The sequence below is a fragment of the Leucoraja erinacea genome, chromosome 2, assembly GCF_028641065.1.
Source record: "Leucoraja erinacea ecotype New England chromosome 2, Leri_hhj_1, whole genome shotgun sequence".
Classification (NCBI taxonomy): Eukaryota; Metazoa; Chordata; class Chondrichthyes; order Rajiformes; family Rajidae; genus Leucoraja; species Leucoraja erinaceus.
The window spans coordinates 20706909-20733321 of NC_073378.1; the positions used below are offsets into that span (position 1 = coordinate 20706909).

General features: G+C 42.6%; 1 protein-coding gene across 1 annotated transcript in view; it reads left to right on the top strand.

The window, feature by feature from the left end:
- The window catches only part of dnajc1 (DnaJ (Hsp40) homolog, subfamily C, member 1), a 120903-nt gene that overhangs the window by 35095 nt on the left and 59395 nt on the right, over positions 1-26413 (top strand). The window contains exons 4-6 of the mRNA XM_055652547.1: positions 5531-5696; positions 6819-6916; positions 14280-14373. Of these exons, the coding sequence (XP_055508522.1) occupies positions 5531-5696; positions 6819-6916; positions 14280-14373 (358 nt within the window). The remainder of the gene's footprint in view (positions 1-5530; positions 5697-6818; positions 6917-14279; positions 14374-26413) is intronic.

Consider the following 26413-nt stretch of genomic DNA (forward strand, 5'->3'; position numbering starts at 1 on the left):
GGAGACATGACCTGGTGGAAGCTGTCTCATTTAAAGTATTTCAAGTGGCGGTGGATGTATATTTGATAGATTGAGTGAAAGAGGTATGTAGAAATGTCATGGAAGAGGAGTTGAGGCCAGTATAGATCAGAAATCAGCCACAATCACATTAATGGGTGAGCTAAGCTCGAATACTACCTGGATACAAGTACTGCAGATGCTGGTTAACAATAAAAAGGCAATGTTCTGGAGTAACTCAACGGGTCAGGCGGCATCTCTGGATAACGAGTCTACAGAAGGGTTCCGTGCCGAAATGTCACCTATCCATGTTCTCCAGAGGTGCTGCTTGACCCGCTGAGTTACTCCAGCACTTTGTCCTTTTTTTAAGGACCTCCTTGATGACCCACTGCTGTCTCTATTTTCTTGTGTTCGTGTGTGTTACAAATCTAATATCAGAATTCCAGAACTTCCCTACCTGTTCATAGAAAACATTTCTATGAACCTCTAACCAAGCCCATACAGTCTAGCTGTTTTTGCTAGGACAATCGCCTCAATGAAGAAATAGCCTGGTGAATCTCATTGTAATGCATCCAGTGCCACCATGTCCTTTTCTCTTTAGTAATTGGACCAAGTTGTAACAAAACATCCCTATTTGTGAACTTTCAACACCTCCTTCCCCTTAAAGGCCAACATGCTCTTAATTACTTGTTGGACCAAATGTATTAAATATCTTCCCTTTCGTTAAATCATGTTGACTAGGTATCATTATATTCAGCTTTCCTAAATGATTAGTTATTTCTTCTTTGATTATTGATTCTTGCGAAGAATAGATGTAAACCTAATTGGCCGATACTTCTCTGTATTCTACCTATTCGAACAAGGGAGTCTCATTGGCTTTTTTTCCCCCCAATCTTGTACCTTTCTGGAATTGACCATAAGCATATAAGATGAGCAGGAAGCAAGAGGATTGGGTAATGTTTAAAGAATAACAGAAAATAACCAAAAAGACAATACGGGGAGAAAAGATAAGGTGCAAAGGTAAGCTAGCCAAGAATATAAAGCAGGATAGTAAAAACTTCTTTAGGTATGTGAAGAGGAAAAAATTAGTTAAGACCAAAGTTGGACCCTTGAAGACCGAAAAAGGTGAATTTATTATGGGGAACAAGGAAGTGGCAGATGAGTTGATCAGGTACTTTGGATCTGTCTTCACTAAGGAGGACACAAACAATCTTCCTGATATAGTAGTGGCCAGAGGATCTGGGGTGACAGAGGAACTGAAGGAAATCCACATTAGGCAGGAAATGGTGTTGGGTAGACTGATGGGACTGAAGGCTGATAAATCCCCAGGGCCTGATGGTCTGCATCCCAGTGTACTTAAGGAAGTGGCTCTAGAAATCGTGGATGCATTGGTGATAATTTTCCAATGTTCTATAGACTCCGAATCGGTTCCTGTGGATTGGAGGGTAGCTAATGTTATCCCACATTTTAAGAAAGGTGGGAGGGAGAAAACAGGGAATTATAGACCAGTTAGCCTGACATCGGTGGTGGGAAAGATGCTGGAGCCAATTATAAAAGATTAGATAGCCGCACATTTGGATAGCAGTAACAGGATCGGTCCGAGTCAGCATGGATTTACGAAGGGGAAATCATGCTGGACTAATCTTCTGGAATTTTTTGAAGATATAACTAGGAAAATGGACAAGGGAGAGCCAGTGGATGTAGTGTACCTGGACTTTCAGAAAGCATTTGATTAGGTCCCACAGAGTAGATTAGTGGGCAAAATTAGGGCACATGGTATTGGGGGTAGAGTGCTGACATGGATAGAGAAGTGTTTGGCATACAGGAAACCAAGAGTAGGGATTAACGGGTCCCTTTCAGAATGGCAGGCAGTGACTAGTGGGGTACCATAAGACTCGGTGCTGGGACCGCAGCTATTTTACAATATACATCAATGATTTGGATGAAAGGATTCAAAGCAACATTAGCAAATTAGCAGATGACACAAAGCTGGGTGGCAGTGTGAACTGTGAGGAGGATGCTATGAAAATGCAGGGTGACTTGGACAGGTTGGGGGAGTGGGCAGATGCATGGCAGATGAAGTTTAATGCAGATAAATGTGAGGTTATCCACTTTGGTCGCAAAAACATGAAGGCAGATTATTATCTAAATGGCGTCAAGTTGGGAAAAGGGGAAGTACAACGGGATCTGGGAGTCCTTGTACATCAGTCTATGAAAGTAAGCATGTAGGTGCAGCAGGCAGTGAAGAAAGCGAATGGCATGTTGACCTTTATAACAAGAGGTATTGAATAAAGGAGTAAAGAGGTCCTTCTGCAGTTGTACAGAGCCTTGTGAGATCACACCTGGAGTATTGTGTGCAGTTTTGGTCCCCTAATATGAGGAAAGACATTCTTGTCATTTGCTGAGAGAATGGAGCAGCTGGTCTTGTACACTATGGAGTTTAGAAGGATGAGAGGGTATCTCATTGAAACGTATAAGATTGTTAAGGGCTTGGACACGCTAGAGGCAGGAAACGTGTTCCCGATGTTGGGGGAGTCCAGAGCCACAGTTTAAAAATAAGGAGTAAGCCATTTAGAACGGAGACGATGAATCACTTTTTCTCACAGAGAGTGGCGAGTCTGTGGAATTCTCTGCCTCAGAGGGCGGTGGAGGCAGGTTCTCTGGATGCTTTCAAGAGAGAGCTAGATAGGGCTCTTAAAAAATAGAGTTAGGGGATATGGGGATAAGGCAGGAACGGGGTACTGATTGGGGATGATCAGCCATGATCACATTGAATGGCGGTGCTGGCTCGAAGGGCTAAATGGCCTACTCCTGCACCTATTGTCTATTGACTGAATTTTGAAAAATGTCAACCAATATCTCCAATATCGCTGCAGCCATTTGAAAACCCTCGGGTGCAGGTCATTAAATGATTTGTCTGCCTTTAGCCCTGTAAGACTCTCTAAGCCTTTTTCCCTTGTGATTGGGATTTTTACAAGTTTCTTCTATCTTTTTTTTTAATTAGCCCATCTGTTACCATGGGTTTCTTTGCAGTTTCTACCTCGGTGAAGAATGATGCAAAAAAAATAATTTAATATCTTTGTCAAGTCCTTGGTGTTCACAAAAAAGGGGCAAACTTATTCAAACATATCCTAAAGGGGCAGGAAACTTGACCACTTGTTTGACTATCAATCATGTGAAATATTAGAAGCTATTATTAAGGATGCAATAAAAGGGTCTTTTGAAATCTTCAAGGTTATCAGGCAGCACTGACAGGGTTTAATGAAATGGAACAACTTGATTACCCATTTAGTTCCCAGGGGAAACCACCCTTTTATGATTTGCTTTCTTCCTGTGACGATTCTACTTCCTGAGAAGATTACGGAGAGTCGGTATGTCAAGGAGGACACTCTCTAACTTCTACAGGTGCACAGTAGAGAGCATGCTGACCGGTTGCATCGTGGCTTGGTTCGGCAACTTGAGCGCCCAGGAGCGGAAAAGACTACAAATAGTAGTAAACACTGCCCAGTCCATTATCGGCTCTGACCTCCCTACCATCGAGGGGATCTATCGCAGTCGCTGCCTCAAAAAGGCTGGCAGCATCATCAAGGACCCACACCATCCTGGCCACACACTCATCTCCCCGCTACCTTCAAGTAGAAGGTACAAGAGCCTGAAGACTGCAACGTCCAGGTTCAGAAATAGCTACTTCCCCACAGCCATCAGGCTATTAAGCTCAACTGAAACAAATCTCTGAACATTAATAGCCCATTATCTGTTTATTTGCACTTTATCTGCTTATGTATTGATGTGTGAATATATTTATATAATGGTATATGGACTCACTGATATGGTATGTTTTGTGTTCATGCCTACTATATTCCGTTGTGCTGTTGCAAAGCAAGAATTTCATTGTCCTCTCTGGGACACATGACAATAAACACACTTGACGACTTGTTCCTAATAAACTTGGAAAATTGTCGATTCTCCATAATCTTACCTGCTAAGGATATTTCATGGTGGCTTTTTGCCTCCCTGATTGTAGTTCCTTGTGCCTTGTATGCTTCCTAAGAAAAGTCAGTACACCCCTTTGCTGATCATCCTACCTTCATATTGTATCCAAAAAAACTCTCTTGGAAGTACATTGACAAATTCCACTCATCTAAACCCTTTGTCCAAAGGTTAACACTTGGCTACAGACAGGGTGAGGTATGCAGTGGAAATCCCATATGGGATGTGAAGTATGGGTGTGACTCATTACTTTTCTTGGAAGTTTAATGAGTATTTTTTGCAAGTTGCATTAAATACACTGAGTGCCATGAATCTCACCATTTGCTGCTACAGCAAGCCTTGGCCATTATGCACCAACAAAATTTGCCTATTTATGGTCCCTTCCAGTGGAAGTGAAAAATAAATTGTGCTTTCTCACTCCTGTGTTTTGCATGTTTAGTTGTTAGCTTCACCAATTGCCTCCAATGGAAACTTTAGTTGGGTTGACCAACAATACCCTATAATGCCCTATAATGGCTTAGTTATGTGCTTTGTCCAATGGCCCAAGTAAAGCTTTGTTTTTTAGAGCAGATATACACTGATAAATGAAGATTAATGTGGGTCATATAAATAATGAACACCGAGGATGCAAGTCACAAGAAGAGTATTATTTTGTTGTGGTTGATCATGTATATTGCATTGCACACTTGCAAATTACCTATAATAGTAGAATTGTTATTGCCCCATTAACCTTGAACAATGTCATGGATATCTAGGTATTTTTTTCTCTTTTGAATGTTTCGGAATTGGATTTAAAAAAACAAACGTCTCTTCTGTAGTAATTGATAAATATGTAGATAGAGAACTACCTTCCAGATAATGTATGTGTTATATACTCATTTTAACAATTTGTGCTCATGAATAAGATATTTCGTATAATCAAATGCAGATGCAGATTTTGCCATTCACAAAAATAGCATATTTGTGCTTATGCATGAGTGAAGACTATATAGTATTGTGCTGCATTCCAAATGCACAGCCAATTGAGCTATATTTAGTCTGTTCCTCATTTTGAAATAAAGGTTGTACTCCACAGAATGAAACAAGAAACGATACACTGGACTAACTGGCAAATTAGTGGAGGCAAAAGATATGCCATTATTTCAAGTTAAGCTTAAATGTTGGCTTTGACCCCTTGCCCTCCACAGATGCTGCTTAACCTGGAGTTCTTCCAGCATTTTGTTTCTTGTCCAAATTCCAGCATCTGTAATCTCTTTTGTCCTCGGCATTAATTGAGAATGTAAGTGTTATGCGTGAATTAGCTTATTATTTTTATCAAAATGTCAACGATAAGCAATAATTAATGTAACTAATATTTTCAGTGGCATTGGTGACTAATTGTTGGTTCAAAGAAAAGCTGGAGAACAATATCTGGAACGTTTTTTAGTAGTTTTTAATGATTTTCCAATTTGGTTTCATTGTGGTATGTAGAATAACTTTTTAATATATATGACCTTTTGGCAACTATTTCATATTTGCAATGTATTATATTTGCTGATTGCAGGTATAATGAGGTTTTGGAACATGGACTGCCAGATTGGCGACAGCCAGTTTTCTACTATCGTAGAGTGAGGAAGATGAGTAATGTGGAACTTTCATTGTTGCTTTTCATTATTCTGACTGTGGGCCATTATGCTGTGGTTTGGTCCATTTACTTTGAGAAGCAATTGGTAAGTTGATGTCAACGTAAAATGGATCATGCTGGCGTTGTAAAAATTTTAATAGGGGGGGAGGAGGGAGAGCAGGGGATTGGGAAGGGGAGGGAGGGGGGGGATCGGGAAGGGGAAGGAGGGGGGATGTGAGAGTGGTGGTGGAGGGGAGTGGGGGAGAGGGGAAGGGGAAGGGAGAGGTGGGTGTGGGGGGGGGGGAGAGGGGTAGGGGAAGGGAGAGATGGGTGGGGGGGGCAGAGAGGGGAGAGAAGGAATATATTGGGGAGGGAGGAGGGGGAGGAGATAGGGGTGAGGTGAATGGGGGGGAGGAGAGGGGGCGAGGAGTGGGGGGGGAGGTAGTTGGGAGGGGGAGAGAGAGTGGGCAGGAGAGGGGAGGGGAAGGGGAGAAGGGAGAGGGGGGGGATGAGGAGGGGGGGGAGGGGAGGAGTGCAGGGAGGGTGGGGGAGAGAGGGGGGGGTAGGGGGGGGGGTTGGGAGAGGGTAGAGGGAGAGGGGAAGGGAGAGGGGAGGAGAGAGAGGAGGGGGAGAGAGGGGAGAGAGGGGGGGGGGGGGGCTAGTAAAACAATCCCATCGAACTGTTCACCTCTTAATTCTATCCATACACCCTCAATGGACGATCCTCCCGTCTTGCCCATCCCTCAATCCTGTCCTGCCCTCCTATAATATCCCAGGCCATTAAGCAAAGTGAGCTGAATAGTTTTGACTTTTAGATGACATTGCTATGGAAGTGTACGTGGTTGTCAGAGGTGGTCTTTAATCATTTGTGAAGCTGAATTTGATATGGCAGCAAATTATTCTGGATTTTCTTTGATGCAAAACCTAATTTTCTCAAAGAAGCTGTTGATACTTTTATTCAGATACATTAAGAGGTAGTCTGCAAATAACATTGGCAGTAACTGGGACTGTAAAATGGTGCCAAATGCCACCTCTTGCATATGAACTCGGTGGGCAGCTCAGTGCATACTGCACTAACTGGGGTGATTGTGCTTATGTACGGGGATAGTCTTGCAGATCTGTATACAAAAAATGTATTTCACTACTCCTGGTACACGTGACAATAAAGAAACCATTGACCACAACTCATTTTACAGTCATTGTGACCTTATTTTTCCTTCCTTTTCAGGATGACCTACTAAGCAAAAAGAAGCGAGAGAAAAAGAAGAAAACGAGCGGTAAAACTGCAGATGAAGGAAAAGCTGGCGTTCCTGAGAAAAATGAGAGGTAGCTTGATATAGACCAATTCTAATATTTGACTGTTATGTTATTGTATGACAATATTAGTTATTCGTAACTGAAATTAAAGATTAAAGATAAATATGTATCTTTTTCAGTGCTTTGCAGGTGTTCTGAAATCATTTCTGGAGTTGTGACTATAATAGTTTTTGGTAAATGTATAATTAAATGATCTTGATAAATTAGAATATTGATTGACAAAAACCCTTCTGGTTAGTATCATTTTCACCTTGTCTTTATCATGACTTTTCCTTGTCACGTTATTCTCCATATGGCAGATCTCCTCAGGTGCTATGTGAGATGTTCTGTTTTCATTTACGAGGATGTTGTCGGGACTAGAGGGTGTGAGCTATAGGGAGAGGTTGAGTAGACTGGGACTATTCCTTGGGGCACAGCAGGATGAGGGATGATCTTATAGAGGTGTATAAAATCATGAGAGGAATACATTGGGTAGTTGCACAGTCCTAGAGTAGGCGAATCGAGGACATTGGTTTAAGGTGAATGAGAAAAGATTTAATAGGATTCTGAGGGGTAACTTTTTCACACAAAGGATGGTGGGCGTATGGAACAAGCTGCCAGAGGAGCTAGCTGAGGCAGAGACTATCCCAACATTTAAGAAACAGTTAGACGGGTACATGGATTACATAGAAACATAGAAAACAAGTGCAGGACTAGGCCATTCGGCCCTTGGAGCCTGCACCGCCATTCAATATGATCATGGCTGATCATCCAACTCGGTATCCTGTACCTGCCTTTTCTCCATACCCCCTGATCCCTTTAACCACAAGGGCCACATCTAACTCCCTCTTAAATATAGCCAATGAACTGGCCTCAACTACCTTCTGTGGCAGAGAATTCCAGAGATTCACCACTCTCTGTGTGAAAAAGTTTTCCTCACCTCAGTCCTAAAAGACTTCCCCCTTATCCTTAAACTGTGACCCCTTGTCCTGGACTTCCCCAACATCGGGAACAATCTTCCTGCATCTAGCGTGTCCAACCCCTTAAGAATTTTGTAAGTTTCTATAAGATTCCCCCCTCAATCTTCTAAATTCTAGCGAGTACAAGCCGATTGGACAGGTTTGGAGCTATACAGGCCAAACGCAGAAGGTGGGACTTGTGTAGCTGGGACATGTTGGCCGGTGTGGGTAAGTCGGGTCAAAGGTCCTGTTTCAACGCTCTATCACTCTATGACTCTATACCACTTCTGTTGTCCACGAGTTAATAGCCCACTGGCGCTTCTAGTGAATTTACCTGGTTAGAACACAGACCAGTACAGCACTGGATCATGCCCTTTGCCCGACAATGCTTGCGCTGGACTAGATGCTAAGATAAACCAATCTCATCTGCCTGCACATGATCCATCTTCTGCATAGTCATGTGCCTATCAGAAATCCTCATAAACGTCGCCTCCCCTTAAATTATTTTTGCTGAGTCATCTCACTTTAAAGATTATCTGGGTAAAAGTAATAAATATTCCTGGCGCAAAGTAAATGATTAGCTGAGTAAAAAATGTGAGAACCAAAGTAAGTGGATGTAATTAGGATAATCCTTATCCTTATAACTAGAGCCAGGATTTTGCCATAAATGCCATGTGCCTTTTCATACCTTTTTGGATGATTTCAGGAAGATAATGCCTTTTTCACGATTGAGTGCCTAAATCAGCCTTTTTTTTTGCCGTTTTAACGTAACTTGCAAGAACATTTACACCACCGGGGCGAAACCCGGCTGTAAGTGGGTGTTTAGTGGTGATTGGAGAGGGGTACTTGGGAAAGGATCCAGTCTTTGCAAACTGGAGTCATGCTTTAAGTAGGTGTGAAGTGGTGATTGGTGAGGAGTAGGTGGGGAAGGGTCCAGTCTTTGCAAACTGGAGTCAAGCTGTCAGTAGGTGTGACGTGTTGGTTGGGGTTACCAGGGTTAAGTTTCTGTTTATCGAAACTGCAGTAGAACTCATTCACTTCCGGTGGCGCTATGCTGGAGTAGAGCACGCGCCAGCTAGCTCCACGCTAAATCCGAAGAAAACTAGGAGAAAAAAACGGGACTGACCTGTTGAGAACTCACCGGCAGCTTGTGTTGCGGGTGAGAGTGACATCATCAGACCGCGATTCCGGTGGTTTAATGTCGATACAACGTATTCCCCCAAAAGGGCAGGCAAGGAAACCCGGTAGGACTAAACCACCGGTGGAAGAAGTAGGCCTGACTGAAGCCTTGGGCTCAATTTCAGCGTCGTCCCAGGAGGAGGTTTCAAAACGGGTCCAGAAGACAAAGACTAAAAAAGTTGAAATGTTGGACCTTCGTACTTTTATTTCAAGAGAAATCTCAAGTATAAGAGAAGAACTTCTTCTTCTTCGAGTCCGTTGCAATCTCAGATGTCGTTCTGCCAGTATCTGGCGCAGGTCACAGCTGGTCGGTCGGTTCAGCCAGGTCCTGGGGGCTACACTGGGGGGGAGTCGTCACACTCCAGTAGGTGGGACATTGTCTGTACTGCTCCACAGCTGCATGTGTCTTCTGCCTGGTAGTTCCATGCTTTCATAAGTGCTTTGCACCTCCCCTGCTCCACTCGTAATCTGTTGAGGGTCTTCCAAGTTGGCCATGGGAGGTCGTGCCTGCTGGCGAGGCATTCAGTCGGAGTGATTCCTCTCTCCATCCAGTCGTGGGCTCGTGAAGAACTGAAAAATGTTAAAGAAGAAATGAACTTTAAAGAAGAACTGAAAAATTTTAAAGAAGAAATCTCTGCTTCTGTTCAGACTGTTCGAGAAGAATTGTCTATCTGGAAGGTAGAAATGTCTGAAAAATTTAATAAACAAATGGAAGAGGTAAATGTTAAACTTAACTGATGGAATCTAACTTTAACTCTAGGTTGGATCCCATTATCGATACAGTAAATCAGCACGCAGCAGACATAGCTGAATTAGTCAATTGCCGATATGTGCTGAAACTACAAAAGGAATTCTCTCCGAGACTAAGCGTTTAACAGACTTATTGAATAAAGTGACTGAAAAATGTATGGACTTGGAGAGACGTCAGAAATGCCAGAATCTAAGAATTGTTGGTGTTAAAAGAGGGCAAAGAGGGAAATAAAAACCTCCGTGATACTGATACTGAAGGTGCAATACGACCATGTTTTGGATGACATCATGACAAAAATTGCTGGCAACAGAAATCTTTCATTTGAAGGCGACAGGATCAGTATATTCAGAGATTATCCTGTAGAGGTCGTTAAGAGGAGAGCGCTTTTCAATGAGACAATAGGAATCCTTAAGAAGATACCAAATTTGAGATATGGACTGATGTACCCTGCAAAACTGAGTCGCCTACATCAGAAGGAACATTTCTTCACCTATACCAAGCAAGTCATCATTACGGAAAAAATATGTTGACAGCAACTTCAACATTGTTGTGCAGAAAATTAGAGATGAAGTTGCATGCAACAAAATATAGATCTCAATAGACTAGATAATTGATGCTGTGGGGAGATTTGTTGCCAATGTGATCATTTGTTGTTTACATCTTCACTTGCTGTACTTTGTAGTTAAAGTTCCTGGCGATGTAGGTGAAGACATACAAGGAAAATATGAGAGGGTGATTTTAGCTAACACAGATCTTGAAGAAATACAAAACATAGCTAAAGTTCTCAAAGGTAGTTGTAATGCACAAGATATCGACATGAATGTAGAGTCTGTAGCTTGTTTCAGGTATGCACCAGTGACCTCGGCTGGGGTAGAAAGAGGTTTTTCACAACGGTAGCATAGTTTAACACCAGATAATTTGAAAAAATGGTGGCAGTTATGTGCAACCAGGCAACTTTGGTCATTTAATGTAGTATACCTGCCTATTTCAGAGATTTTTAGTGCCTAAACAGCCTGGCTCTACTTCTATATACTTTTTAAAACTCTGTGTGTGTGGTGTGTGTCCTTTGAATCGTCTCTCCTCGAAAAGCAAACGCAAAAACGGGGAGATTTTTACATATATCGGTAGGGGTGTATCTTATGATTTCCGAAATGCACTCCTCTCAAAATTCGGTCAATTATTTCCCCAGATTTTGAATAAAATTCTTTACAAAATTCACCTTAAAAAAAAAAATAATCGCCGCTTGCCTGCTGCTGACGTCACAATGTCCACATGCCTACCAATCGAGGCCCACCTGCCTCTTGCCCCCCCCCACCCCAGCCCCCCCCCCCCCCCACCCCCCCCCCCCCCCCCCCCCCCCCCCCCCCCCCCCCCCCCCCCCCCCCCCCCCCCCCCCCCCCCCCCCCCCCCCCCCCCCCCCCCTGTGCTGTTATTAAAACATTGTTTATATCTTTTTGACAGCTTACATTAGAAGGGACCCACTGTTTGTGGGGGCGGGTGGTTCGTGTGTGTGAGGGGGCCTCCCTCTCTGGGCCCCCCACCCCCGTCACTCTCTGCCCCACCTCCCTCTTTGCCCCACCTCCCCCCTTCCCCTTCCTCTCTGCCCCCCTCTCTCTAGGGAGTGGTGAATATTAGGATCTATGTGTGAGTGGACGTGACATGGATAGGTAATGTTTTGGATCAAGATCTGTCTTGATCCAAAACATTAATCTGTCCCCGCTGCTATATTTAAGAGGGAGTTGGATGTGGCCCTTGTGGCTAAGGGGATCAGGGGGTATGGAGAGAAGGCAGGTACGGGATACTGAGTTGGATGATCAGCCATGATCATATTGAATGGCGGTGCAGGCTCGAAGGGCCGAATGGCCTACTCCTGCACCTAATTTCTATGTTTCTATGTCTTCAGTCAGAGTATGAAGAAAGGTCTCAACATGAAACATTACCTATCCATGTTCTCCAGTGATGCTGCCTGACCTCCTGAGTTACACCACCACTTGTCATTTTGTGTATTAACCAGCATCTGCAGTTCCTTGTTTCTACTTAAGCTCTTCAATATAACCACTGGTGCCCAATGAGATCTTGATATAAATATAAAGTTAGGGGAAGGAACCCCTGAGTAGGGAATTGAAGAATACAGTTGAACAGAGGGATCTGGGTATAACCGTGCATAGTTCCTTGAAGGTGGAATCTCATATAGATAGGGTGGTAAAGAAAGCTTTTGGTATGCTAGCCTTTATAAATCAGAGCATTGAGTATAGAAGCTGGGATGTAATGTTAAAATTGTACAAGGCATTGGTGAGACCAAATCTGGAGTATGGTGTACAATTTTGGTCGCCCAATTATAGGAAGGATGTCAACAAAATAGAGAGAGTACAGAGGAGATTTACTAGAATGTTGCCTGGGTTTCAACAACTAAGTTACAGAGATAGGTTGAATAGTTAGGTCTTTATTCTCTGGAGCGCAGAAGGTTAAGGGGGGACTTGATAGAGGCCTTTAAAATGATGAGAGGGATAGACAGAGTTGATGTGGACAAGCTTTTCCCCTTGAGAATAGGGAAGATTCAAACAAGAGGACATGACTTCAGAATTAAGGGACAGAAGTTTAGGGGTAATATGAGGGGGAACTTCTTTACGCAGAGAGTGGTGGCGGTGTGGAATGAGCTCCCAGTGGAAGTGGTGGAGGCAGGTTCATTGGTATCATTTAAAAATAAATTGGATAGGCATATGGATGAGAAGGGAATGGAGGGTTATGGTATGAGTGCGGGCAGGTGGGACTAAGGGGAAAAAAAATTGTTCGGCATGGACTTGTAGGGCCGAGATGGCCTGTTTCCGTGCTGTAATTGTTATATGGCTATATGGTTATATGAGTGTGGGATCTGCCAGAATTTGGAGATTTCCATTGGAACTGAAATGGATAATTTATCTGTGAATTTGGACCAAAAAATGAATAGAATTGGGCTTGGAAGTGATACTGCCTGTATTTCTATCCAGAAGTGTTTTCTGTTGATTTTATTCAACAATTGCAACATTAAAACACAATCCCTCAAATGTTATGCATATATATGGTGATCCTCAGAAAAAACAGTTTGTAAAATGAACATAGAACGTATTGTTGGATGTAGAATTATTTGAAATCTTCTTAATGCGGCCACATTAAATTTGGTGTTGATGCTTGGTTCTTATCTATCATTCATGCTGTCAGGGTCAGACCTATGCAGGTCTCTGAAGAAAGGTTGGCCATGTGACCTTTTGCATAGTAGAATATGCAGGGTGAGCAGCTGCCTTGATAACTGATGGCTTTTTATTTCCCAGATTAAAACTACATAGGATTTTATTTTAATGTTTTATGGATTAAAAAAAAGCTTTTTAAATGACAAAAAATACCATTCCCAAAACACTGAAATGTTGTGCATTGTGAATTTTGAAATCGGTTGTCAATAGGAAAATGTGTAAATTGATCATCTGTTTCGGAGAATAGAGCTGTCTTTATACTGCCCTTTATCAGAGAGGCACATAATCAGATTGATTAAATTTAAAGCAATTCCTAAGACTGGTACAGAAAATTAGATCGGTGCCTAATGTGAATGTGTGTGGGATTTGCTCATGCATGCACACACATTATGCAGAAGCATGCAATGAGAGGGGGAAAACCAGTGTGGTTGCACACTTTTTAATAAATAAATAAATAAATAAACAAGCGAGGATCACCATGCCGACTTTTGCATTTTTCAATTTCCTCTACTCATTCTATGCATCTATGGTCTTGGCACATCTCTACCTTCTCCACTCCACCCCTGCTTGCTCTACCCCCAACCCAGATTGTGGGGCCATGGCTGCACAGCACTGCTCACTAAACCATCTTCCTCCTGCCTGGTCACCAGCTACCCATTTCCCCACGAGCATGACCCAGACTGTTTGGGCTTTCTTGTTTTATTTTTATCTGTCCTGTATGCTGAGTTTTGTACTCTTGCATTTGTGCTCACACTCTCAGATGCCCGCGGAACCCCTCGCTTGTGCATTCACACCCCACGTGTCTGCTCATGCCCCTTCGTCTGATTTGTCTGCTCTTGACTCCCACCCCCAGCTTTCCCTCCCTCGCCCTTCCACCTTCTTCCTGCCTGCTCATATTCTTTGTGGTACCCTTTCTCACTTTCCAGTGAGTAGGTTAGAAAAAATCCTTTAATTGCTGGGCACTTCCATATTGAAAATCAGACTGAAGAAGGGTCTCGACCCGAAACTTCACCCATTCCTTCTCTCCAGAGATGCTGCCTCTCCCGCTGAGTTACTCCAGCATTTTGTCTACTTTCATTCAGTGGTTCTGGTAGCCTGCGAGGTGAAAATCTCTTCTTCAATTTCTGCTGCTGATAATTTTTTCTCCAAGGCTGTGTTTGTAACGAATGGGCCTATAAAATGGAAAATCTCAACCTGTCCCAAAGTCTTGCATTGAACTTTCACTTTGGTTTTGCACAGAGTAATCTGTATTTTATTTCATTCTTGCCTTTTTGCAGATCGATTGAAAAGCCTCAATGGCAGGACCTGTTGCCGTGCAAGATAGGAATCTGCTTTTATTTCATTCTGAAATCATTACCACAGTGCTATCAGGTAAAAAAAGAAACACGCGATGCTGTTAGATCTGTATTTAAATAATCATGGATGTAATAGTGCACAGATTCCCTAACACATTATACCACCTCCCACCCTGCCTCTAGCAAAAATACTATCCCTTGCTCTCAATTTTCCATCTCCATTGCATCCGTTGACAAGATTTGGCTCTCCACGCTCAGATATCTAAGATATCCTCTTTCTTTCGAGATTGTTGCTCCCCCCCAGTTCTCCACATCTGTAACCACCTCCATGTAAGCCCTGACAAAGTATTTAGGCAGCTGTGTCAACAACTGTATGACCAAAGGACTAGAATTCCCTCGGTGTTGTGCCGACCTCCTTGTGCCCTCCACTCCCAATGCAGCCCTCCTTAAATCTAACTTGATTGCTCCTTGTCACTCATTAATATTTTAATTTTAGGTTACTTAGCTCCCACGATGTAGCCTGGAAACTATCTGACAGCACCTTTAAAAAATATACTTTTCTGTAAATCTGGTTTTAAAATGTAAAATTTGTTTGCAAATAATGAAGCACTTCATTAGAACTCTGCCTCAGTTGCTGAGCTCTGCTTATTTTTATCTTGAGCTCCTATTTTTTTTTTTTTCCGTTTTGAGTAATTCCATGCTTTGACAAAAAGAGCTGAGCATTGTGTTGTGTACTTTCATGGTGAAATATACTCCATAATGCCTGATGGTACCACCTGTCCTCAATTGTGTTTTGCAGCTAGTTTAACATTGACCTTCAAAGACACTTTTGCCACCTGTTCTGAAATTTGGATCTTGGATATCTGGCAGCAGCCTGATGTGAGCTAAACCTGTCATTGTGATGACTTGGTTTAAAAAAAAATTCTCCTGCCATATGGTCGTGATTGATTCAGAAAATTACTGGCAGGTGTATGAAATTCGCCACCAGGAACAGAGGCACATGTGACTGAAAACTGCTTACAGATATTTTTGGTGACTATTTTAATTTGCTTTTTAAAAGAGAGTTTTCGATTCAAAAGCAAAAAGTTGCAGATGCTGGGAATCTAAAATAAAACAGAAAATGCTGGAATACTTTGATCAGCCAGCAACTGTGGAGGAAGAATATTTTGGGTTCTTTTAAAAAATGTTTGAGCCTCCGTTCCATACAGGTGAATTTCATGTACCTGACAGATATTTTGAATTTGTTGAAAAATACAAGAAATATTTATTTTCACCCAGGTCTTCCAATGACAGTCTTGGCTTACATTATTAGATGAAAGGTTGACCTAAAGCATTAACATTTTCCCTCTTTACAAATGTTACTTGACCAGCTGAATCTTTGCTGTGTTGGCTGATTTACCTGTCTCTGCTTCCTACCCAGAAATTAATGTAACATTTCCATTAAGCAGAAGCAAGTTATCCAAAAATCTGTTATTGTCAATATTAGGAAAATAGTCTTCTGTTACACAACCAAACAGCAACTGAAATCTATGATCAAACTGTACAGTCCTCATAGTCGCATAGCAACTGGCTCCAAACTTTCTTCCCAGAGGCAATTCGGACTGTAAACGCCTATCTCACCAGGGACTAACTCTACTGAACGTTTTTCCTTCCATTATTTATTATGTAAAAGAATATGTGTGTTATGATTGTGTTTATAATTTGTTTGGTTGTTTTGTTGTTTGTCTTTTGCACAAAAGTCTGCGAGCATGCCACTTTCATTTCAAGTATGTGTATGGACAAATAAACTGACTTGACTTGATGAACTATCTGTTTAAGAAAACTGCAGCTGAAGGTACACAAAAAAGCTGGAGAAACTCAGCGGGTGCAGCAGCATCAATGGAGCGAAAGAAATGGGCAACGTTTTGGGCCAAAACCCTTCTTCAGACTCTTCTGTAGTTCTTTCCTTCGCAGTAGAGACTTAGAATGTTTTCCTAGAATGGAGGTGATTGTGAAAGACTTTTAATGGTTTACTATACCAAGTGCAGACCCGTTGGGTCTGCTCCCCCAATGCAGCCGTTCCCTACTCGTAGCCCCCATGGGAGACGTGGTCCTCCAACTTAAGCGGCCCAGGAATCAGCAGTGCGGCTGTTTTTAAATGGCGTCTTTGAGGCGAGATGCAGGCGCCAGCAGCCGTTATGGTCGTTGGCCAGCAGGAGGCGACAAAATGAGTGAGTGGGGGGGGGAGAAGGATTTTATTAAAAAAGTGTACATAAACACGACGAAATTTAATGAGGAGTGGATACTTGGAATGAAAAGTGAAATCTCTACCAAAATGGAAAAAATCGGGGCGTTTGTGGGTCGGGTGTTAGTGTAGCAACGAATCAAAGGCTGGCAGTCAGAAACGCACACAGCCAGACACACACAGAGTTTTAAATATAGATAGATAGAGAGTTAATAACAATTATTTTACAGTAGATAAATACAGACACTGAGTGTTGGATTTAGGACATGAATCTGGAAGTTGTATTTCTCTCTTAATAATCAGTGGATGCCAATGACTTCTAAGGAATGAGCAAATTTAAGACTGTTGTATGCTCTGCGCATCTTAATAGATTAACTATTACTGGCTTTATAGCCTTTATCTTTATTGACTTAACAGGTGGAAATATGTTCGTTAAAACGGCTTCAGTGTCTTACACTTTGCATTTATCCGATTCAGATTTAAACTTTATTGTCATTGTGCAGTGTACAGTACAGAGACAACGAAATGCAGTTAGCATCTCCCTAGAAGAGCGACATAGAATATGAGCAATAAATAAATATATTTACGTGCATACAGTCATAGTAGTGCAATTATATTTTTTCCTGGTGGAAGGAGTGTCCGGGGGTGGGGTGATTGGCAATCACCGAGGTACAGTGTTGAGTAATGTAACAGCCGCAGGGTAGAAGCTGTTCCTGGACCTGCTGGTCCGGCAACGGAGAGACCTGTAGCACCTCCCGGATGGTAGGAGGGTAAACAGTCTGTGGTTGGGGTGAGAGCAGTCCTTGATGATGCTGAGCACCCTTCGCAGACAACGCTTGCTTTGGACAGACTCAATGGAGGGGAGTGAGGAACCGGTGATGCGTTGGGCAATTTTCACCACCCTCTGCAATGCTTTCCGGTCGGAGACAGAGCAGTTGCCATACCATACTGTGATACAGTTGGTAAGGATGCTCTCGATGGTGCAGCGGTAGAAGTTCACCAGGATCTGAGGAGACAGATTTATGTTCATTATTTGAAATTGAGTTGCTGTTTTCCCCATAATTTGTTATGAATCACATCATTTTGAAAGTTAATCATTAATACAAATCATAGAAAATATATTACATGGGTAAACTAGCAAGAAATATAAAAACAATTATGTTATATAAAAACACTAGAGATTCTATGGAAATAGGAAGAATGGCACAAATATTAGATGATTAGTCTGGAAAGTTAACATAAATAAGAATTTTGTAAATACTGAACAACTGTTTCTGGTAGATGGCAATAACGTCATCTCTACAAGAATCGTGGGGCAAAAGGAGGAGGTATCTAAAAGATATCGCTATCGTTAGAGAAAACGTACCTGGCAAACAAATGTGAATAAAGGATAACAAGTTGGATGAACCTGATTGCAGAGATAATATGGGCGTGGTGGCACAGCGGCAGAGTTACTGCCTTACGGGGCCAGGGACCTGGGTTTGATCCTGATTACGTGTGCTTGTCTGTATGGAGTTTGTACGTTCTCCCCATGACCTGCGTGGGTTTTCTCCGCGATCTTCGGTTTCCTCCCACGCTCCAAAGAGTACAGGTTTGTAGGTTAATCGGCTTGGTATGAATGTAAAGTTGTCCTTAGTATGTAGGATAATGTTAGTGTACGGGGATCGGTGGTCGGCATGGACTTGGTGGACCGAAGGGCCTCTTTGCGCATTGTTTATAAACTAATTCTGCTATTACATGTATTTTTGTAATGAAAATTAGATATAATGTGATTTTGATTTGAGCAGCGCTATATGTATTATGTAGGCAAGATTGGTTATAACACAATTTCTATTGAGAGCTAGGGAACCACTTAAGAGTTGCTTTGCAAATTGGCAAACAGATAAAACACTGTCTTTAAATACAACAATCCAGGAAAAAAAAGTTCATTGCAAGTTTTCATTGAAATTGACATGAATTTCTTCTATTGACACATTTGCAATGATACTCCGTTAAACAATGTAACATCCAGTCTTTAATATTTTCAGTGTGCAGTTACAAAAGTAGATGTAGCTATATTTATTTTAATTTTATAATAGCTTTATTTTTTAAATATGCGGTAGAAATAACTTTTTTCTTGCAAGTCTGAAACATTCTAGCCCCTAATGCCCTTTATCCCCATTTACACAATTGTTTTTATAACTTGATTTTCTATAACATGAGGTTTCTTAAGAATGTTAGTGTATAGAGAGGATCAGAATTGCAATAACAACGTTACTTTTCTCACAGCATAGCTCAAGCCCAGGAACATCTGGCAAGTATGAGGTGTTGGTGAGCAAAGTATACAGTTGATGGCAGACCCTGTAAGCGTGCTGGAGAGAGGAAATCTTCCTTTTGTACTTGAGCATTTCTGGATACAGTCTCGTCAGCTTTTATTGTTTTGAATCATTTTGACCTATCAAAGATCAATTATTGATATGAGGAAACCAGGAACTGCAGATGCTGGTTTTACAAAATAGACTCCCAAGTGCTGGAGTAACCCAGCGGGTCGGGCAGCATCTCTGGAGAAGTTTAATTAGTAACTTTACAGGAAAGGATTCTTTGATCATTAATATAACGGAATTTCATAATTAGTTTGAAATTGAGGTTGGGTCTGATCCTAGGGTCTTTAAATTTAAAGTCAATTTGGAAGCAAGAGACATATCGGCAGAGTTAGATTTCAGAATTCGATTAGAGGATAAGCAATGGCAAATAAAATATTCAGTGATTATTTCTTTATGTAATTCCCTTAAGGAATTAAAAACCACAGGAGAAGTAGCTAATTAGAGAAAAACGGTGAAGTGACGAGCAGTCTTATTAAGAATGAAATCATTTCAATGATAAGGCAGCACTTCCCAACCTTTTCATTACCACAACCCTGGAATATTTGTGTTATCCCACAATGCCACAAGCAAAGTGTGATAAGTATGTGTTGCAATGGCCTTTTGAGTCTTTATACTGTAAGTGGATTATTTTAACACTCCACTGAATAGGAAAATGCCATTGACAGTAAATCATCGATCCTAGATGTGAACAATTAAATACAAATGATATTATCTTGTTAAAGATCTTTGTGATCTCAGATTGGTTGTGACCCGAAGATTGGAAACTGCTGATGGAATGAGATGCAAGCAGACATGGGTAGAATTGAGTGACTTGGTTGTGAGTTAAAATTGCATATAACCCCCTGATAAGCAGCTGTGATTCAATTCAGTGCATAATGCAGAGCTGGGTTTGTTTCATATTTATAATTTTAACGAGTGAACAAGTTCTTGACGAAGTAGTGAATTTTATAACTGTTCAGTTAAGATCTTACAAAAGTATATCAGAATTAAAATGAAACGGTCACATTTAGAATTAGTCAGAATTAATTATCGTAGAAATTGGCCCTTCAGCCCATCTTGTCCACGCCGAATATGATGCATTTTTACTCTAATCCCATTTGCCCATTAGGCCCGTAACCATTTACTCCTTTCCTATCCAAGTAATCCAATTAGCTATGAATAATGAGCCAGATTTAGTTAATAACATATAGTGCATGAACAGCACCAGTAACTCTAGTTTTATTCATCACTTGCACATAAAGTGCAAGTGAAATGAATTTGCCAGCAGCGGTACAATGAAAAAAAGAACACACAAAATCACAATAAAAATTTAACATAAACATCCACCACAGCATTCATCACTGTGGTGGAAGGCATAAAATTTGGCCAGTCCTCCTCTATTTCCCCCATGGTCGAGTCCTCAACCCTCCGCAGTCGCCACTGCGAGCGTCCAGATGTGTAGACCAGGTAAAGTCCTGAATCGGTGCTACTCTATCTGAGACCACAGCTTCAGGTTGGTGTAGGCCGCAGGCCGGCTGTCAAAGATCTAAAGTCCCCGCAGCCGGAAGCACCGCAGACCGCAGGACCGGCAGTCGGAGCTCCTCTCCAGGGGTCCCCGGCGAGGGACCCAGCTCCTGATGGTAAGTCCACGCCGCACCCGCGGTTAGAAGTTGGCCGGCGGTCGGAGCTCTTCTCCTCCAGGGTCCCCAACGAGGGATCCAGGCAGCAGACGCCGCGCCAGCCGTAAGCACCGCAGTTCACGGCTTCTGGATGATGTAGGCAGCGGGCCGGCGGTCGGAGCTCTTCTCCTCCCGGGTCCCCAAGGAGGGATCCCAGGCTGCGGACGCTGCGCCAGCTGGAGCTCCGCAGATCGCGGCTTCAGGCTGCCGTGGGCCAGCGACCGGACGCTCCCCTCTGGCGACCCCCGGCGAAGACTCGCCTGCTCCGCGACGAAAGAGTCCACGCTGAAGCCCCGGGCTCGTCTCCGGGAAAGGCCGCACTGATCCTTGATGTTAGGCCACGGGGGAGGCGACATGGAAAATGTCGCCGCTCCGTGGAGGAGGCGACCAAAACGGTTTCCCCCCCACCCCCACACCACCCCCACACAAGACACACAAAGAAAAATTAAAAACATACATTAGGACATACTAAAAAAAAAACTAAAAAAGTAGAAAGAACTAACGCGCTGCTGGCAGGGCTGCTGGCTTGCTGCGCCCCCACCGACCACAAGGTAAAGCTGAAACAAAATATGTGCAAAAATGTAAAAGGTAACAAATTATGATGACTGAGATTCGAAGAACACAAGGCGACAATTCGACAATTAGTGTTGGCGTTAACAAAAGGAACTTGTAATTGATTTTTTTAAAAATTACAATTGGGAAGAGAGCGATGCAAATCCTTTTAACTGATATTGTAAATTACAAAACAAAGTAAATCTGAATAATTAGCATTACTAATTACTGTGGAGAACCTACCAAAATGAATGTGACAAAAATAACTAAAAGTAATAAAGAAAACAAGGCCAGAAGGAATGACGCCTTTACGGGAGCAAATTCTGGCCAGTCATGTGTTGTGGTTGATTTGCAAATGATGGATTAGAAAATTGTGGGATGCCTTGAAGTTATGAGAGAAACCAGGACATTATAACACAACACCTGTTGTCAGGGATTTACTGGAATCTAGAGTTAAGAATATTAATAGCCAATATGAATTAGTGATGGATAGATTATGTCCGATGAATCTTGACCTATTTGGTGAAGACTTGATTTGTAAACAACATGCCAATGCTGCAATTCTTCAATTTGATAACACTCCTCTCATAGAAGCATAGAAAATAGGTGCAGGAGGAGGCCATTCAGCCCTTAGAGCCAGCACCACCATTCATTGTGATCATGGCTGATCATCCCCTATCAATAACCCGTGCCTGCCTTCTCCCCAAATCCCTTGACTCCACTAGCCCCTAGAGCTCTATCTAACTCTCTCTTAAATACATCCAGTGACTTGGCCTCCACTGCCCTCTGTGGCAGGGAATTCCATAAATTCACAACTCTCTGGGTGAAAACATTTTTTCTCATCTCAGTCTTAAATTAACCCCTTTATTCTAAGACTGGCCCCTGGATCTGGACTTGCCCAACATTGGGAGCATTGTTCCTGCATCTAGCTTGTCCAGTCCTTTTATAATTTTATGTTTCTATAAGATTCCCCCTCATCCTTCTAAACTCCAGTGCATACAAGCCTAGTCTTTTCAGTCTTTCTTCGTATGACAGTCCCGTCATCCCAGGGATCAATCTCGTGAACCTACGTTGCACTGCCTCATTCACAAGGATGTCCTTCCTCAAATTAGGAGACCAAAACTGTACACAATACTCCAGATGTGGTCTCACCAGAGCCCTATACAACTGCAAAAGAACCTCTTTACTCCTATACTGAAATCCTCTTGTTATGAAGGCCATCATTCCATTAGCTTTCTTCACTGCCTGCTGTACCTGCACGCCAACTTTCAGTGACAAGGACGCCCAGGTCTCGCTGCACCTCCCCCTTACCTAACCCCATTGAGATAATAATTGCCCGCTTGTTTTTGCCGCCAAAGTGGATAACCTCACATTTATCTATATTATAACTGCATCTGCCATGCATCTGCCCACTCACTCAACCTGTCCAGGTCACCCTGCAACCTCCTAACATCCTCTTCACAATTCACACTGCCACCCAGCTTTGTGTCATCTGCAAACTTGCTAGTGTTGCTCCTAATTCCCTCTTCCAAATCATTAATATATATGGTAAACAGTTGCGGCCCCAACACCGAGCATTGCGGCACTCCACTCGCCACTGCCTGCTATTCTGAAAAGGACCCGTTCACTCCTACTCTTTGCTTCTGGTCTGCCAACCAATTTTTTATCCATGTCAACACCCTACCCCCAATACCATGTGCTCAAATTTTAGTCACCTAGTCTCCCGTGCGGGACTTTATCAAAGGCTTTCTGGAAGTTTAGATACACTACATCCACTGGCATCCCTTCATCCATTTTACTTGTCACATCCTCAAAAAATTCCAGAAGATTAGTCAAGCATGATTTCCCTTTCATAAATCCATGTTGACTTGGACTAATCATTTTGATGCTATCCAAATGCCCCATTATTACCTCTTTAATAATTGACTCCAGCATCTTTCCCACCACCGAAGTCAGGCTAACTGGTCTGTAATTCCCCGTTTTCTCTCTCGCTCCTTTCTTGAAAAGTGGGATAACATTAGCTATCCTCCAATCCGCAGAGACTGATCCTGAATCTATTGAACATTGAAAAATAATCACTAATGCGTCCACTTTTTCTAGAGCCACCTCCCTGAGGACCCTGGGATGCAGACCATCAGTCCCAGGGGATTTATCATCCTTCAGTCCCATTGGCCTACCCAATACTATTTCTCGCCTAATAAAAATTTATTTCAGTTTGTCTACCCCTTTAGATCCTCTGTCCTCTAGTACATCTGGGAGATTGTTTGTGTCTTCCTTAATGAAGACATATCCGAAGTACCTGTTCAACTCTTCTGCCATTTCCTTGTTGCCCATAATAATTTCAACCTGATTTTCCCAGTCTACCTCCATATTGATATCCCCCATCACCACAGTGGCATTACCTTTGTTACATGCCAGTTTTAACTCCTGCTGCAACTTGCACCCTACATCCGGGCTACTATTTGGGGGGTCTGTACATAACACCAATTAGTGTCTTCTTGCCTTTACAATTCCTCAACTTAATCCACAGTGACTCTACCTCGTCAGTCCCTATATCTCCCCTCGCAAGGGACTGAATTCCATCCCTCACCAGCAGAGCTGCCCACCTGCCTGTCCTTTCTATAGGATGAATAACCCTGAATCTTACGTTCCCAGGCCCGATCCTCCTGCAGCCACATCTCAGTAATCCCCACAGTCATATCTACCAACCTCTAACTGAGCCTCAAACTCATCTACTTTACTTCTTATATTTCACGCATTCATATACAATACTTTTAATTCCTTACGCATCTCACTTTTCACATCGATCCCTATTACACTTGGCCATGCACTTCTATCCCTTTGTGAGCTTCCTTTCCCATTAATTCTGGTGTCATTAACCATCCGTTTACTATCTTTCCCTCTAACTCTGTCCTCGACTATCCCATTTGACACCCCACCCCCCTTATTCAGTTTAAAACCACCCGTGTAGTAGTGACAAACCTGCCTGCCAGAATGCTGGTCTCCCACCTGTTAAGGTGTAATCCGTCGTTTTTGTACAGTTCCCCCTTATTCCAAAACTGATCCCAGTGATCTAAGAATCTAAATTCCTGCCCCCTGCATCAGTTCCTCAGCCACACATTCAGGTCCGGTATCTCCCTGTTCCTGCTCTCGCCAGCACGAGGAACTGGAAGCAAACCGGAGATAACAACCCTGGAGGTCCTGCTTTTCAGCATTTTTCCGAGCTCTCTATAAAGTCACGCTGCAGAATATTAATTCCCTTCTTTCCGACATCGTTTGTGCCGACATGCACTACCACTTCCGGCTGTTCACCTTCGCCATTGAGGATTTTCTGCACTCTGTCCGTGACATCCTGGAACCTGGCATCAGGAAGGCAGCACACCATCCTCGAATCCAATCTGTTCCCGCAGAAACCCCCTATCCACCTATCATTGGCTAGCGGGTCAGGCAGTATCTCTGGAGAAATTTTTTTTGTGACGTTTCTGATCGAAACTGTGGATGGATTTTCTTGTAGGCTCGTGTGAGGTTTGATATCAAAAGGCTAGAGTATTTTTTCAGTTGTGAAAAGATGGGAACATTGTAGGTCCCAAAGAAGCTTGTGGATTTGAAGCTACTATTTTTTAAAGTAATTGACAGGTAGAGAAGGGTCCAAAAGGCTTAAGGAATGCTGGCCTTTATATCCACAGCATTGAGAACCAGAAGTTAGACGTCGAGCTTCAGCAGCAGAAAACTTTGGTTAGTCTACATAATTCGTAATCGGCTTTGTCCTATTTATTGGAACCCGAATGAAGAATGCCATCACAATACACCTTTGCCGAAAAGAGTGGTATGCACAAAGAGTGGATGGGTTTTAAAAATCAGTAAATTATAGCCACGAATGTTGTAAAGAAGAACATAGAATGAGATTAAGAACCTTCTAAACTCAAAATGAATTGAGCTAACAATTGCTATCTTAAACAGTTGATGTGTCTAAACAATAGAGATCTTAAACAGTTGATATGTCTTCACAATCAATTTACGAGGATGTTGCCAGCTGCTGATTCGGGACCTCTAAGCCGCGGAGTGTCCGTCTATCCTGAAGTCAGAGTTTCGAGCATCCCGACGAGAGGGCCTGTACATCGGGCCATCCGTAGCGGCGACTGCAGAGGGTTCATGGCCCCGACCACAGATGAACAAAGGAGGAGGACTGACAAAGTTATTGCCTTCCATCACAGTGAATAATGTTGATTCCACTGTGGGGGATGTTCATGTTATATTCTATTGTGTATTGTGCTCCTTTGTATAGCTGCATGGCAACTCAAATTCCACTGTACCTTAATTGGTGCATGTGGCAATATATGTGAACTTGAACAAAGAAACAAGGCTAAACTTCTATTTTTGCAGTCACCTGCTGGGTCCTGCCATTGCAGAATGTTAGTAGCAATCTTTGGCTAGAAACTCAATGGGTGCTCCAACTCTGCCTCTTGAGGTTCACACCATCAGGTGCCATGATATAATTTTAAAAAATGGATACTTCAGTAGATACAGCAAAGGATTGAGACCCCCCAGCATTCCTTGCAAGCTGAAACCCCTTGTCCTAAAGGACTTCCCTAACATCATGCTGAACAAGTCCTGCATCTAGCCCCCCTGTCCAACCCCTTTGTATTTACCAGGACAGTTTCCAATCCAAGTTGCCCTCTCATTCTAAATTCTAGAGTGAAGGGGTGATAGTCTGATTCCACAATGCTGTCAAGAGACATTAGCAATGTAATTGACATCCCAAACAAATTGCAGGTGATGCAAATCTGAAATAATAGCAAAAAATGTTGGAAATGCTAATTGGATGAAAAAAGAAACCATATTACCATTTCAGGTCAACTAATTTTTATCATTACATTGAACATAGAACCGTAAAGCACAGGTCCTTCGGCCCACACTGTCAGTGCCGACCAATATGTCAATGTAAGTAGCACATCTTTGGCCCGAAATGTGGGTCCACCATCTCTCAACCTGTTGAGGTCTGCCATCATGGTTCATTGATACAAAACTTTTGGACACTTCAGTAGATACAGCAAAGGCATTGAGACCTAACAGCATTCTGTTGCAATGCTGAAACGTTGTGCTCTAAAGGTAGCTGCCGCTCTCACCATGCTGTTCAAGTACTGCCATCTATTCCCCTATGTGGAATATTGCCCAGGTGTACCTATTTGTATTTACCAGGACAAATCCAATCCAAGTTGCTACCTCATTCTCCATCCTGAGTGAAGGGGTGATAGTTGTGATTGACAATGCTGTCAAGAGACAATTAGCAATGTAATTGAAAATGTATAAAAACAAATT